This window comes from Cryptomeria japonica, chromosome 7 (assembly GCF_030272615.1).
Source record: "Cryptomeria japonica chromosome 7, Sugi_1.0, whole genome shotgun sequence".
Classification (NCBI taxonomy): Eukaryota; Viridiplantae; Streptophyta; class Pinopsida; order Cupressales; family Cupressaceae; genus Cryptomeria; species Cryptomeria japonica.
The window spans coordinates 652,242,410-652,259,300 of record NC_081411.1 but is presented as its reverse complement, the minus strand read 5'-3'; the positions used below and the strand labels follow the sequence as shown (position 1 = coordinate 652,259,300).

Genomic DNA, 16,891 nt, shown 5'->3' with positions numbered 1-16,891 from the left:
GAAAACCTGCTCTATCCTCTGCAACAATGACTGTCTGTTGGTCTCGCCAACCTGCTCACGGAGGCCCCAATTCTCCAACATCTGTAAGGTCTCCGTAGTAGGCCATCCACCAGACTCGAAACACTGCGCAAAGTGTGTCGTGCACCTGCCCCTCATAAACCCGAGTAGCTGCTCCAACTCTTCATCTGTCCGGGCATCTCCCTGAGACCTCGCAGAGGCTACCATCCGTCGGGCTTCCACAGCCATATCCGCAAGGAACTGCTCCAATTCACTGTTGCCCTCCACTCTTAGAGATGCTAGGACACCGTGCTCCTAGGCATCCCTGTGAGGACTCTGCAGTGGCTCGTCATGCAGGGGGCTCGGGATCAACTCCTCCTCCTGCCTGGGACTCAGCACCAGCTCACGAATGGGTAAGTGGTCTCTCTGTACAATCCGTGTAGTCTTTGGTGAACTGTCTCCGACCATGTCCACAATCTCGTGAGGGCTCGGCTCACGCCATGGGGAGAGGACCGCTACTCCAACTGGTGCTACTAGTGTCATTTTGTACCGACTCAGCCATGCACTCATATCCGTTTGAGAAGGCGTACTAGTCCCTCCATGATGCTCTACTTGTACAGCCTCCCGACCAACCTTCCCGCCACTGCCCCCGGCCTCTACTGTTGTCGTGGGACTCTTGTCGTCGACCACATGAGGCTGTGGTAAGGCTACCAATGTCGCGGCTACGTGTGGGGGAACCATAATCACTGGTGCCCGGCCCTGCCCAAACCCAGGAACCGGCACTGCCAATACTGCCGCTCCAGGGAGAGGCCGAGTGGTACTTGCTGAGACCGTCTGCTCAGATAACTCACCCGAGGGTCATGTGGTTGCTACTGGCACAACTATGAGGTGGAGGTGTGGCTGTCTGTGCTACTGCAGAAGATGTTGCCCCCGTCTCCTCCACATGTTGTTCGCCTGTACCCACCATTCTGAAACTACTCTCGATGGCCTGTGATGTATCACTGGAGTCCTCTGCCTCCTCACTCGAGTCACTAGTCGCGGACTCCGACTCTGTCTCTGCCTCAAACACCACCACCCGTTGTTTCCGTTTCTTGCTTGATTGTGTATCTCCGCTCGGTGCCATCATATCCAGTACTGATGCCCAGTCGTATACCACGCCATTGCGGATGCCATTCACCAGCACCACCTATGCCATGGCAATGTCTGAAGCCCTACTCACTCCCATCAAGCGGCTCTTCAATACATCCACAAGGCACCACCATATCCCCTCTCTCAGGAACGACTTCTTCAGACCTCTTCCTTTGCTGGCATGCTGGAGACTATCCAGTTCGCCTTGTGTGAGGCTGTCGCGACACATCAGGTTGAAAAGTTTATCTTTTATATTTGGGGATATTTTCTGCCCCTTGTCCACTTTCTTTACTTGCACTCCTGGAATACCAAAAACTCTTGTAAATTCTGTGGAAGCGAACGACACTGTAATCTGGTGGTGCTTGTAATCAAATACAGACTATCACCTGTGTGGGTCATAGGCACCAATCGTGGCCCGCAGCACAACTTCAAAATCCTTAATGCAAAAAATGGGCATCTGGATGGCCTACTGTACCTGTGCAAGTCGTAGTTGTGTCTTCATAGGATCATCATGCGGGGTTTCGTTCCACCATTTCCTACAATCTGCTCCACTCAAACCCTCGAAGGTAATGGTGTCCATGGTCACATCATTCTTTGCTACCATCTGCTACTGCACTTTGGGTTGCACCTTTTTACCTTTGCTTTTGCTGCTGTCAACCATGTCGCCCCTGACTTTCACACCTGAAGACAAAATCCGAACAGCTTTCTTGTTCGCAGAGGTTGACGACACTGTAGCAGGTAACTGCCGCAACTGCTTTTGCCAATTCTTTCCACTGCTGGCGTCCATTAATTAATTTTGCTTGTCTTTTGTGCACTTTTTTATATTAAAAAAATAGGGTTAGGGTAACAAGCTTCTGCACGTGCCTATTTTCCTCCAACGTGGGACCTTTCCTCTAGACACTACCCCTCGATAAAAAAAAAATTTAAATGCTTCTACGCCACCATACAATCTATCTCCACCGTTCAAAAGTACTTGCAATGACCGTGCGGTATTTTTTATTTTATTTTATCGAGCAATACCCCCGATTGACCATACAAGCATTTGGTGAATCTATCTTGTCAACTGTTCATAGCCCGTACGGAATTGCTCATACGGAATCGCTCTTAATTGCGTTTGTTCCAGCTGTCGTACGATTGTCCTGCACTCCCTCCTTCGCCGTACGATTATGACGCACTGTGGTTTTCGCTTCCTTCGCCATACGGTTGTTTCGCTTCTCCCCCTTTTTTTCTTGTTTGCTTTCCTTTGTACGGTGCTTTATACCGTAGTCTCATCCGTACGGTGGGCTCCTTTTTCCGTCGTACGGTATTGACCGTATAGTTAATTCAGCGATTTTTTAATTTTATTTTCCTCTGTACGGTCGTACAGTTACTTGCCGTATTTTTTTTGTTTTGTTTGTTTTTTTTTAATTTTATTTTTTTTCGTACGGTTACTTGTCGTACCTTTTTTTTTTCTTTTTTCTTTTTTTTTTAAAATTTTTGATCTAAGTATTTCTTCGGGAGGATTTGGGGTCGATCGGTCGCCTCTGCTCATGATATAGTTTTAATTTCGATCCATTGATGCTGCCTGCAACCTCTCCTCCATCGAGTGTCCACAACTTCACTGCCCCGTTCTCCACCACCTCACGGACTTTATATGGTCCTAACCATCTTACCTTGAATTTGCCTAGTTTAATCTCATTATGCCCATTATATTTCAGTACCAGTTGTCTTGGAGCAAACCTCATTCGTTTTAAGTGCTTGTCGTGCCACAACTTTCTCCTTTGTTGGGCTGCCTCCGTAGCCCACTGGGTCATCATTCTTTTCTCATCCAGCTTGTTCAAGACATACAGCCTCTCCCTCAGGCTCTCCATGTCCCCCAGTCTGTTCTCGATTGCAATGCGAAGGCTTGGCACCATGAATTTTGCTGGCACAACAGCTTCCTGCCTGTACATCAGTTGGAACGGAGTCTGGCCGGTGGTCACCTTGTAGGTTGTGCAGTAGGCCCACAAGACCAGAAGGTAATTTTTCTTCCCAGTCTTCTCCCTCGACACCGCAAGACTTGTAAATCACTCCCACAAGAATCTTGTTGGTAGCCTCCGCCTGCCCATTGGCTCGCGCGTAATAGGGGTTGGATAATGAATGAAAAATTTTAAATATAGTAGTGAGGAGTTTGATGACGTGGTTCACAAAATGTCCACCCCTATCGCTGGTCAACTGCATAGGGATACCATACCGTGTAATGATTTGCTCATAAATGAATCTTCTTGTACTTACGGCCGAGTTGTCAGGCAAGGCCCGCGCTTCAACCCATTTGGTTAAATATTTTGTGGCTACCACAATGTAGCGACACCTCCTGGCACGGCTGGCCTTGAGTGGCCCAATAAAATCCAACCCCCAACGCTTGAATAGTTCCTAAGCACGCGAAGGGTTGAGGGGCATGAAATCCCTCGTTAGCGGTTTCCTCGCTCTCTGACACGTATCACAACCTACTACCCATTCTCTCGCATCATTATACAATGTGGGCCACCACAGGCCCGCTAGCAGCACCTTTCTTGCCGTAGTGTCTGGTCCCGTATGGCCTCTCGCGGGCCCCTCATGTGCCTCCCTCAAAACGCTTGGTACCTCTTCCTCCATCACACACCGACGTAACACCTGGTCGGGTCCCATTTTATACAACAATCCATTAATCAACTGAAATGGGCGGCTTCTCAACACGAGTTTCCTCCGTTCTCTCGGTGGCATACCTTGCGGGAACACGGAGGTAGAGAGATATTCCCCGATGGCAATATACCATGGTGGCAGTACTGCGATCTTGAATAGGCGAGCATCTAGAAATTCATCATTCACCCCATCCAGCGGCTCTCCCGACCTAATCCGAGACAACTGATCAGCAATGACATGGCTCTTGCCTGGCCGTACAATTATTGTGAACGTGAACTCCTGAAGGAGCAGTAGCCACCTGCTTATCCTACCTTGGATAATGGTTATTTACCAGATACAACGCCTGGTGATCCACATAGAAAGTGAAGGGTGTCGCCAGCAAGTAGTGCCGAAATTTTTGTACGGCATAGACCATTTCGAGGGCTTCCCTCTCGGTGGTATTGTAGTTCTTCTCGGCTTTCGACATCAACCGACTGGCAAAATAGATGGGATGATCCAACCCATGTCCCCCTTCTTATGCGAGTGTAGCCCCAATGGCATAGTTCGAGGCATCCACGTGTACGTGGAATTCTTGTTCCCAGTTTGGATAGGCCAGAATGGGTGCTGCCACCAGTCTCCTCTTGAGTTCCTCGAATGCTTCTCCTTGTGTCGATTCCCATATGTGCAGTTTGCCCTTTCTTGTCAGTTTGTCCAGTGGGAATGAAAGTTGGGCAAAGTTCTTGATGAACTTCCGGTAGTATCCAATGTGTCCCAAGGACTTGACTCCCGTCACATCAATGGGCGACTCCATTTCTACAATTACCCGTACCTTATCCAGGTCAGTTTTCAGTCCAGCTTTACAAACGATATGGCCCAGCAACTTTCCTTGTGGTACCATAAATCTGCATTTCTGTGGATTCAAGGTGAGCCTGGCCCTTCGGCATCTCTCCATGCACTCTCAGCGCCACCAAGTGAGCATCTTCGCTACTGAAAATCGACCAGTCAGCATAGACTCCGTCCTCCACCACAAAGGTGGTCTTCAACTTGTCCTCCTCAGCTATCGAAATCTAATTGTATCCGAAAAAGCCGTCGAGAAATGAGTACATTTCATGGCCAGCCACCTCCTCTAGGATGTTGTCTATGAAAGGTATAGGGAACGGATCCTTGATGGTGACTGCGTTGAGGCACTGAAAATCCACGCAGATGCAGATCTGGTTGGCCACCTCCTTCAGTGAGATCATAATCGGCGAGACCCACTCACTTGTCTCCACCCGAAATATGATGTCGACCTCTAGTATCCGTTCAATCTCTTTGTTCACCTTGGCAGCATAATTCTTATTCATTCAATACGGCCTCTTCTGTACCGGTTGGGCTCCCAGGACCAATGGTATCCGATGGATGCACATTTCTGGCGGGACCCCCTTCAAATCCTTGTAGGACCAAGCAAATACGTCCTTGTATTCCATGAAGATTTTGAATGTTGTGGCCTTCAGCATCGGGCTCCAATCGTCGCCTACCCAGATATTTTGAGGGGTGGCAGTCTCCTAAGTTTGTCTCCTTCACAATGGGGTCTTCGTACCGCATTGGTCTGTCCTTTGAAAATTCGTACGCCGGAACATCATTTACTTTGGCATCTCCCTCCTTGTATTCCGTGTATTCTAGCGGAAACTCCTCCTCGCCTGGCTCGTCCTCAATTTGCAGCATGTGACAAGCAGGGTGAAACACTTCATAATCTTCATTTGCCAGAGGAAGAGTCCATTCAATGAGGAAATGCCATCTTCTGAGTATCCATCGAGTTCAAGCACTCCTTCATCGTTTGGTTCCCTCTCGTCTTTACCTTCATAGGAATCCCACTCCCATCTATTTGAGTCCTCTGAATCCGAGTCAGATGATGCAAGTTCCTCGCCGACAACTTGGGTCCTTAGGTCAATTGATGTACTTCCGCCCCCTTTCTCCATGGAAAGGGTGTTCTTCTTCCAATTGTGGTTCACCTTTGTTGTAACCAGCCACCCTCTCCCTAAGATGGCGTCATACCCTTTCTTCTTCAGTGGGATTACCACAAAATCCAGTAGGAAGGGTTGTGTGCCGATGGTCACCGGCTGGGCCATCAAGGTGCCGAGTGGCTTGATGCCGTGCTGGTCTGCTCCCACCAAGTTGAATGTGGGTGGCCATAGTGTTGGCTTCCCGAGCTTCTTCCATGTATCCTCCAGCAGCACATTCACCCCCGAACCTCTGTCCACGATGGTGTCTTTGAGGATAGCCCTGAGAATTCCCATCTCTACTACCACAAGATGCTGACCACTATTTAAGGCCAACAACATTGGGTCAGCCGAGGGGCTGACCGGAACTTCCGCCCGTGTCACACCCGAAGGTGCCTGTGTAGTGGTTTGTACGGAATTGAAAATGGCGGTTCTCAGCTATGGCATTGTGTCTAGAAGGTCCTTCACCCTTATCGACACCTCCATCTGCAATACTTACCCAATTATGTTATTTTCGGCTTCAGTACGAGATGGTGTACTCACCACCTCTGCATTCTTCCTTCATTTTGTCGTCATCTCGCGCTCAATGTTGGCTTTTGCCTCCCGTAATCTCTCCTCCGTACAGGGATCGGGATAAGTGGCTTTTTTGGTCTGAGCACAGGTGATTGCCAATACTTCTTTATCACCAGTCTTTTCAATGTTGAGGAGATTAACCCTTGGCTTGGGGCAATTTGTCTCATCGTGGTCTCCAGGACCACACCATCTGCATAAGTGTTGCGGTGCCTCCTCTTTTTGGCAATCCCGCGCAAAGTGTCCCCACTGGTTGCATGCCCGACACTGAATCATCGGTCGTCCCTTGGCATCATACTGCATTCGACTCCGATTATTGCTATTATTATTGTTGCCTCTTCCTCCCCTTCGGTTACCTCTGTAACCGCCAGATGATGTCGTGGTGTTGGCTTGAGGCTGCGATGTGCCTGCTGTCGCTAACGGCTGCTCTTGGGTGAAGAGCACTTGGTTCCCCCATGTCTTCATGTTGTAGGGACATTCTTTGGTGGAGTGTCCCAACACTTGGCAAATATTGCAGAAGGCCTTTTTTGGACAAGAGCCTTTTGTGTGACCTTCCTCCTTACATTTTGCGCACCATACTTCCTCATTTTTGTTGGTGCTTCCCTTCATGCTCTTGAATTCCTTCATCATGTGATGCATATCCTTCTGAAGGGCTTGCACCTTTTTACTCGACCCCTCATCGGTGCTACTTCCGTCGGAGGAGTCCTCCTCTTCAAAGAATCTGTCTTTCTTTTTCCTGGATGTCTTCCCTTCACTCTCCAGGTTCAGTGCCCGGTTATAGGCATCTTCGTAGGATGTGGGGGGTACAATTTTCATTTTCCTTCTGAGTGACGATTTTAAGCCCTCCACAAACCACCTTTTCTTCAACCCATCGTCGAGCTGGTTATCCATTCTTCCCAACAATTCCTTGAGGCGTCGGCTATATGCTCGAATGGCCTCACTTTTCCCTTGCTTGGTGCTCAGGATTTCTGCTACGATTTCATTATCGTCTCTGAGGAGTCGAAACTCCTTTTCGAAGGCTTTGTGCAATTCATCCCAAGTTGTCAGTTTGGTTTTATCAACATCCGAGTACCAATCGATGGCTACTCCTCGTAGGGTGGTAGGGAATCGCACCACCCATTCCGTGCTATCAGCCACGTCATTGGCCGACCAAATTGTCTCACATGTACAACAATGTCGTACGGGGTCTTCTTTCCCATCTCCGGTGAACTTCGGCAATTTTTGCCGATTCGCCATTACTTTCCTTGGCAGCAGCCCGGTCTGTCCTCCGAAACTCAAACTTGACCCTCCGGGAACTCCTCCTCCAGATACTGGTCCTCCCGAAGATACTCCGCCAAGATTTGGCCCGTTGGGTCCCACCAAGTTTCTCTATCTACCAGGGTGTGATGAGCCTGCACCGAACAGATTGCTTCTACTACCGTGACCTTGTGTCCTCTCGACACCTTCGGTTGCACAGGTATCCTCCGCCTCTCTGTTCTCAGTCTCTGTCTCGTCTTCCCTCCTGGTCTCGGCACCTCTGTATGGCATGTACGACTCTACTGTACTCCCGTCACCGATCTCCTCCAATGTTAGGGAAAGGTCCCCCAACCGTTTCCTGGTGGTTTCTATTAGTACGGAAACTTGGCCCTTGCCAAAGCCATTGCTGCCATTTCCGTCACTTCCTTCCTCGGCAATCCTCTTTAATCTTCTTCTTCGTTCTACTTGTTGCTCGAGAATTAATGCTCGTTGGGCGGCTTCAGAGTCCCCTATGTATTCCTTTTTGTTTTTGTCTTTATTTAGCAGATTGGGCATTAATTCTAAATTCTCCTTATGAAATAGAACAAGACATCATATTACAAGAACACTTTTATTAATTCATCCCTCGTATACAATGTATGTCACTGACATATCCATTACAATGGGGGTGTTCTTGTTTATTCTCCCTCGCCCGTACACAGTTCAGGGATTATTTACCCCTCGCTCAGTTTCATCGCGCTCCTCTTCTTGGCGCTCGTAAAACTCCCGTAGGATTTGCTATCATCGGTTCTCCCGATGGGTGTCTTCCTTGCGGTTTTGAAGAGCCAAAAATGCTTGTGCCAGAAGGTTGGGCAAGTTGCTCATCAAACGATTTATCGTCGGGCTTACACCAAGCGCACTCCACACAACATCCTCTGGAACATCCTTGGTGGTGGCTTCTCTTCGTACGTGTATTTCAATCACCGCCTGGAGGATGCAGGAGAAATCTTTCGTAAGTGCTAGTTCTCCCTCAAACAGTTCTTCAAGCTCTTTGTCGGGGTTACTACTCGTCCCTTCGGGCAATGGTTTTCCCATTATCCACGTGCCATGTAGTATATTCCTGTGCTCCAGATTAATTTAGGCAAAGGCGCCAGATGTTTACCCTTTGGGTGAACAGTTTAAAACATACAGATAGAATGCTTAACGAGAAACAATAATGCCATAGATACCAGATGATAAGATCAAGCAAATATAAGAGATACTATTTCCATTCATAATCATGTGTCTTTACAAGTTACCTTCCATGGTATATAAAGGTACCGAGGGGATGCGAGGGACAACCATCGCACCCATAACTACCATCCCTCGGTTACATTACTAACAAAGTAAAGTACTACCTAATTAACTACTGTTTTATTCCCGTACAATATTACCGCCAACAAAAGGTTGAAAAATAACTAAAATATCAGATTAACACTACACAAAATGATTTTTTTTTTCTTCACTTTTTTTTCCCCAACTGTGGCTGAGTCTACCTTGAGGGACTCATTGGGTCTAGTGAGTTTGGAAGACTTAGCAAGTCTCTAGGACTTACCAAATGTGTGGGTCCCGAGTCCCCAAGACTCATTTTGACCCACTCACCTCAGGACTCATCAAGTCTTGGTGAGTCCAAGCGAGTATTGTAACTATGCTTCACGCTTATTCAGCGGAGTGCAATTACAATGCGCATGCACCTCTTATTCAATGAATTGTAGTTACAAAGCACAAGCACCTCTCGTTTATTCAGCGGAGTGCATTTACAAAGCACAAGCACTTCATGCTTGTTCAGTGGAGTGTAATCACAAAATGTAGTCACTTCCACTTGTTCAATGGTAAGTGCAATTACAACAAGATGCAACGTTCAGACCACTAGCAGTACTACCATCCAGGGTATTACAAGATTAGATCAAATGCATTACAATTTACAAACATCCTATAAAAGATTAATTGCTGATAAGCTGGCATATAGTGTTGATCATAAATAAAGTCTACTGCAGCAATCCCAAAGTTAACCAGATAATATGAATAAATTAGCTTAACTATAAAACAACAGTATAATACATCATATGAACGCTATGGAATGCTGGTGCAAGTCTGATAGCACTTGGTACTACTGAAAAACTACCAAATCAGAACTAAACACACACTAAGAGCACACTGAAAACTATTGATTACTGAAATTTGATTGATTTAAAAAGATCCTCCAAAAACTAGAATTTGCATTGTTACTCCTAAAGATCTGAAAACCATCTCAAACATCCTGAAACTATATACAAGAAATATAACTTAAAGCACTTATGCTTAAATGTTTATTTCATTCTACAAAATGCACATTACCAGACTGATAAACTATATGTAGGTTTGATAGACTTCTATAGCATCAGGTACGACAACTTTTTTGAGCTCATAAACTCACAATATTGCTTGTCCCCTTCAAAAAAAACCCCAACCTCAACCTCAAATATGACTGTTCACAATTTTCCAAGGCTAGGCACCACCAAAGAACCCAAAATACAAAATGAAAATGGGAGCACTTCACTTCAACTCCTTCGCATGCCCCCTTCCAAGCAAGTATGATTGGTATTAATGAGGTACGACCCTTCAATGATCTCCCTCAATATCTGTATGGACACCAAACAATAGCGTAAAAGGGTAATAAACATAAATTTTACATATCAAATCCAACCAAACAAGACTTCAAGTAGTACAATGCATAGAAGAGGTACGGCTAGCAAGCTCCTATAGTACGGCCCCCTCACAGCCCCTTCAAACACTTCCCAAAAGTTGAATAACTCACACTCAACATTAGTAACACTTTGCAAACCAAACCCATCAAGAACATCAAATACCTCCATCTTAAACAACAACTAAAAATAAAACTTCATTTGCAAGCATAGTTGTGACCTTTTTATGAAGCCACCAAAACCAACTTGGGGGATTTTCATCTCCGAAACTAGTATTTTCAAGAAGGTTTTCGTCCTCAAAAAAATTGGGAAATGAACAAGGTCTATCTAAAGTAGAAACAAATATCATAACATGGCTAACCTCAACAATGACCTTTCAACCTCCTTTTATAACACTCTGAAGGGAAAATAAGAATAATTTCTCTTTTCCTCCACAATCTCTTTTTCCAGATTAAATAATAATATTTTTTGTGAAAAGTCCCCCATGTGCCTAGGCATTAAAAACACTTTTAAATTATTATACCTTAGTTGCCTTTTTAATATTTCTTCCTTAGGACAACTTAACTTATAATTATTTAATAATTAAATAAATTACCCAAGTTGCTAAAAGCATTGAAATGAGACAAATATGAAATTCTGAGTATACCAATATGTCAATATGTCACTAAAGACTCAAAACGAAGAGCTAAGGCAAATTGATGACTGTCTAAAACTAGCATGCTTCTCCAAGAAGTTTGGAGAGCTCCCAAAAGGTTGTAATTGCATTTCAAAAGCATCATGAATCTCACCAAGAGCATTTTAACTCACTTTCATAAACAAGACCACTGATTGACAAATCCTGTGCTCTCCAAGAAGTTTGGAGTTCTCCCTTGCCCATCAATTAGCCTATGGGAAAACTCAGAAAGGTAGACTAATTGTTCTTAAACTGATTATGTTTGAGAAGGGGAGACTACAAACTGTAAAGGAGTACACAACCAAATTTAAGAGGCAAGTTAATTGGTAGTTTGCTTCTACAAGGGTCCCTGATTTGCTTATCAAGTACGTGGGAGGTTATTCAAAAAAAAAAGTGGAGTTTTGCCCACATATTTGAAAAGACAGATATACTTTCTTGAGCCCAATTGAATGGACGATGCTGTGGTCAAGGTAGAATATATTCATATGAGAAAGAGACAGCCTTCAAGCTTCAAGAACAACGATGATTAGCCATCTTCTAAGAGCTATGACGGTACCAAGTTCTTTGAAAAAGGAAAATTGGAGTCATGCTAATCCAGACTATGTGTGTAAGTATCCACAAAATCATTGAGGGAATTTTAAAATTCATGGCCATACTAAAAATAATCGTTGGAAGTTGCATCCAAAACTTTATTCTAGATACAAGGAGAAGCGAAATGAGGGTAAGAAATGCATAGCAGCCAAAATTGAAAAAGTTCATGTCACTTTAAGTGAGGAGATAGCAAACTTAGGGGCTCCACCAAACTAGATCCAGCATAAGAGCAAGCACATGAGAATCTATGACCCTTGTTCTGTAGAAAAAACTTCATTTATTTTTGGGGGCTCTGTTTTTGACGCCCATATTTGATTAAATTTTTTGAACAGTAATAATGTTGTTTTGGGGAAATTTATTGTTGGTAGGTGGAACCAGGAAAGAAACAAAAAGAAAACATAGAGAGTTTTTTGGTAGAAGAGTATAGAGAAGAGAAAATAAAGCAGCAGCAACGACAAGGAAGAAAAGAGCAACAGCTCCAGAAAATATATGCAGACTAGTAGCAGTAGCTCTAGAAAGAGCGTACGCAGCAGCTCCAGAGTAAGCATATCTAGCAACTCCAGAGAGAGCATTTACAGAGCAGCTCCAAAGAGAGCATGCACATCAACAAGCTAAGCTATTTGTGGTCTTTTGAAATCTGTTTGTAAACTTTCGTACAAGTTTTTGAAATGAATAGAAAATATATCCTCCAAGTTTAAACATGTTCTCTTCTAATTAATGATATTAGATTTCCACAATCCATAAGGCTAACTGTTGCTGTGTCTGGATTCAATTGTGCCTGTTTAAACATGTTCTCTCCTAATCAATGATATTAGATTTCCACAATCCATATGCTAACTGTTGCTGAATCTAGATTCAATTGTGTGATTTTTTTCCATCAATCGAATCCAGAAACAGCAACAGTTAATGTTCTCTCCTCCTACAGTCTCATTGGTCATATTTGTCTTGGACAAAAAATAAAGTCCAAAATAAGTTGATTGTCCGTAGCTTAGATGCTAGAGCCTGGAGGGTTTTTTATGGCCATCTTTAATGCTGCTTGTGGTGTTGGTGTCGTACTTTTCATGCGCTTGGAAGGAGAAGCTGCAATGCAGTGAGAAAATAGTTTGCATTCGTAAAGAAAATATCCGATTATTTGTCATTTGGATTGCTGCAATCTTGTTTTTACTCCATTTTTGTCAAAATGATGCACTCTTTATTTTCCATCAGCACTGTATAGCCTTTTTGGACTAGCTGTCCAACACTGGATCATGTTTCATACCTAGGGCATAATAAAACATTCTCTATTTCTCTTTTGTCACAATGCCTGGTGAGGATCATAAAAGACCCTTTTCAAACATGAAGATCCTTTAATTAAGCAAAATTTCTGGCCAGTGACTCATCCATTGTGAAACAGAGCCAATAAATGTTATATTTCATTAAGTCCAACCGCTATAAAACCATATTTGAACCTTGTCTGTTGTCACAAGAATAATTTCTGCATATCACTAGCCACACATTTTGAAAAGGTAGACTCCATGTTTAAAATTAACCTCCGTTTATTCCGATTCAAGAGTCGCACCTATATGGCGATAACAGATTCAACACTCATTGGGCATGCCCCGAGCTGAAATTTGTCCCCCTGTTAATATGGCTTAGTGGATATATTAGAGGAGTTGGCTTCGAATGAGTTCTTAATTAAAAATCAGCTTGATATAACAAAACTCCCTCGCCAAGACACGTGCTTCAAGTTCAAGTTTACGTGGCAAAGCAACTGGAACTTATGGTACGCTGATCCTTGGAAAGCTACGTGCTCGACCAGTGAATTTCTCTTCTCATCATTTCGAGGTTATTTGCAGATCCACTAACTTCAGGTCATTTATGCACTCTCTTCCCATCGATAGTTCAAGGTTTTGTATAACCTCCACCGACTTCAGTTCCATTGATATACTCTCTTCCCATATATAGTTTGCGGTTATTTATTAATTCCACCCAATTGAGGTCATATATACACTCAACTGACTGGAATATCAAAGAGAACTTTAAAACAAAAACTTATGTAACATAACTAAGATTGTAAAAAGCAAAATGGTGAAGCTACCCAAGTTTGTAAAAAGCCAAATGGTGAAGCTACCCAATCTGTTGTAACTCATTCGTTAAAATTAATCAGATGAAAAAACAACCCTTCAAATCTTATCAAGGGCAACGGCAAGCACGTAGGAGAAAAAGAATTCTCAAGTTCATTCATTTAAGTGACATTTCATAGAAGTTAAAAACAAAAAATCAGATTTTGCATACCTGGCAACTGATAGTTTCATTGGGGCCAATCTTTGCATTTCCATAAGGGAAAAGTTTCAGGTCAACAATATCGATAAGCCCATCTGTAAAGAACTTGTCGAGGTAATTAACAAAGAAATTTGCACTGTAAGGGCATAGGGATTCGTAGTAAAGGTCCACTGATACCTTTTCTGCTTCTCCCGTCACACACCAAGCTGATACCGACACGAACAACAAAATAATTAGCATGCTCCTGCTACAAATAAGAGCCTGCTTCGAAATACCCATATCCAAATTTTGGTTTTGATTCGTGTTCGAGCTTAAAAACTTCGGGTACTTAAAAAGACATAAGATCTCCCTCGAGAGTCTGCACAACTCATAGAAAGGATTTTTAAGATTCTGTCAAGCTTTGAAGCCAATTGTACAGTTTTATGAGAATAATGATTAAGACCCTGCTCCTCTGAACTTTTTGTCGCTTCTTAAAATCTTTGTTGAACAGTATGGATCGTTAAAAAAAGTAGTGGGTATAGTTACCAACGGTCTTAATTAAACGAGGAATCATAGACATTTATGTGCATATTGACCATCCAACGTTGGTGCTCCATCTATGAGCTATCCTCCCCTGGATCGGATTTTAACGTTGAGGACAAATGCTACTCGAAGTTTGTAGAAAAAATGAAATTATTTTGAAGTTCACGAGGCTAAATATAATGGGACAACCCCTTTCATAAATCAATTTTTGTATTTCAACTATTTTATGTGTAGCGTGATGATTTTCTATCTTCTCCACACACTTCTTGCTGAATAAATTATCCCAAGAGCTGGCTGCTAGACTGTTTTCATAGCTGCCCCTGCCTGTCTTGAAAGCATCACACTCAAGAATGAAGTGTTTTTCAGTTTCAACTTTTTCTGAAGTGCAAAAATTTGTGAATTAATTCTTAATTGAGCAATTACCAAACGCTAAAGGAGAGGTAACATCTTGAAGTATTTTGTTTTGATGGGTTTGGTGATTTGTAGCTACCAAATTCTTAGATGAATACAAAGAGTATGAGCTTATCTCAAATATTAAATATGTTGAATGGCTATTTGCAAAGTATTTATAAGAGGAGTTTTAAGTATAGTGGATTATAATATGTATATTTATTTATATTATTTAAGTGTATATGTCATATCATATAATTGGATATTGTTAGAATGTTAGTTCTTTTCATAATTATTGGGCTATATTGTTTTTGGGAAAATTAAATCTCTTTTTTATAATTTTAAGGAGAAATAAGTGATTAGAATCTATCTAGATTAAAGAGATGAGAATGATAAATGTATTGAATTAAATGTTTGCAAAATAATAATATTTAGTTACAAAAATAATGTAAATATGTTGTGAGAGATGTCTAAAAACGATTTGTCAATGTTGAGAAAATTCAATGATGAACAGAAGAATACTTTGAAATTTTTAAATTTATTGTTTGTCATTATAGATCACCTTTATAATTATAGAACCAATCACATTTTTACCTTTGGATTGAGTGTTGTGTTTGGGATATCAATTGAAGCAAGACTTATGCTTCTTTGTGACAAATAGTGTGACATCTCTTTGGATAGCTTCTTATCTTTGTGCATTGGTGTGATAGAGGATGAGAGCATTCATGTTTGGGATATTGAAGATTGTTGCAAATATGGTACTGTCGCGACCAGTTTTAGGCTAATAAGTTTTAGATTAATTTATCAAGTTAGACACTGATATTATTAATGATATTTGACATTTTGATGCTAATAAATGTGCTTGACGATATTATTTTAATGCAATCATGATGCTATTGATGACCTTTTTTTAATATAATGTTAATTATGTGATAATATTAACGAATTTTTATATTATGATCTGATAATTTCATCGAGTGTGAAGTGGATGCAGGGTTGATCGTCAAAGACAGACATATGATCGAGGAGGGGTCTCCTAGCTCATTGGCGGCAATCCAAGGAATGTGAACCTGTACACACACACAAATAATAATAATAATAATTAAATAAATTTAAATATTAAAACCAATTTAAAGGTTTATAAATAAATTATCAATAAACAAATTATAATTTACGATTTAAAAAAATTAAAACTATTAAAATAAATCTAAGCATGTTTTGAATTAACACATGAGTTAAAAATTAGAATGAAGAGTTGAACTCCTTGTGACTCTAGTCCAACTCTTGATTTGCATGAATTTTGCAATCATCTTCTCACATAACTGGTTTTTCCAAATCAATTATCTCCACTTGAACTCCCACTTCGCCCTTGTTTTCACGAATCTAGATCCACGCATTATGGATCTAATTCTCAGCCAAGTAAAGTTTTAAACTAGTTGAGATATCATTCGATGGACACAAGAAAGAGATTGGAAATCGATTTGTTTTGAATTTGGGTGGCAATGTAATTTTGGAAGGGTGAAATCGATATTTTGGGGGCTCCTTTCAAAATCGCACCCCTCTCCATCCTCCGTCAATGATTTTTTATTGGTTTGCAAGAGTGAAGTGGGGTAGATCGAACTGCCAAGACAATGACTAGGAAAGCGGATTTGGAAAGCGTGTTGAGACCACAAGAATCACCCACCTTTCTTCTCTCCTCTTCACAACTTGGCAGAGGGGACTTGGGGAAGATCAAATTTTGCAGGGAGAGCACACCATATTCCCTCCCTCTCCTTCCCACATTGTTGCAAGGTAATCTTCTTTTGCTTTATTGTTTATCGCCCACCCCCACACTCTTCCTTCCTCTCTTTTTTTTTTAATCGATTTTTCTTATAGTTTTTTTTTTTAAAGAATTATTTCTTACATAAAATTGCACTCTATGAATCAATTGTTGTGAATTGACTTTTAGCTTAGAAATCTCATTTATTTGAAATGAAACTTATTTTGTTTTGGTTGGTAATTGATTTGTTTTTGGATAGATTTTACCTAGTCGACTCTATGTGTTATCGTGCCTACAGATTTTTCTTTTTTCATGACTTTAACTGTTGCATCTAACAATTGAAAATGCCCTATGATTTTCCCTTTGGATCAAATTAGCCTTCTCCTTTGTGTATTTTCTATCTTTCCTTACATGTTTGCTTAGAGTAATTTGGACTTGAATCATCAGCGAACAAAATCATAAA

General features: G+C 42.1%; 1 protein-coding gene across 1 annotated transcript in view; it reads right to left on the bottom strand.

Annotated features, from left to right (window-relative positions):
• Window positions 1–14,561, bottom strand: part of LOC131071214 (gamma-interferon-responsive lysosomal thiol protein) — a 91,084-nt gene extending 76,523 nt beyond the window's left edge. The window contains exon 1 of the mRNA XM_058006963.2: window positions 13,770–14,561. Coding sequence (XP_057862946.2) covers window positions 13,770–14,036 — 267 coding nt within the window. The 5' untranslated portion in view covers window positions 14,037–14,561. The remainder of the gene's footprint in view (window positions 1–13,769) is intronic.
• Window positions 14,562–16,891: the final 2,330 nt, after the last annotated feature.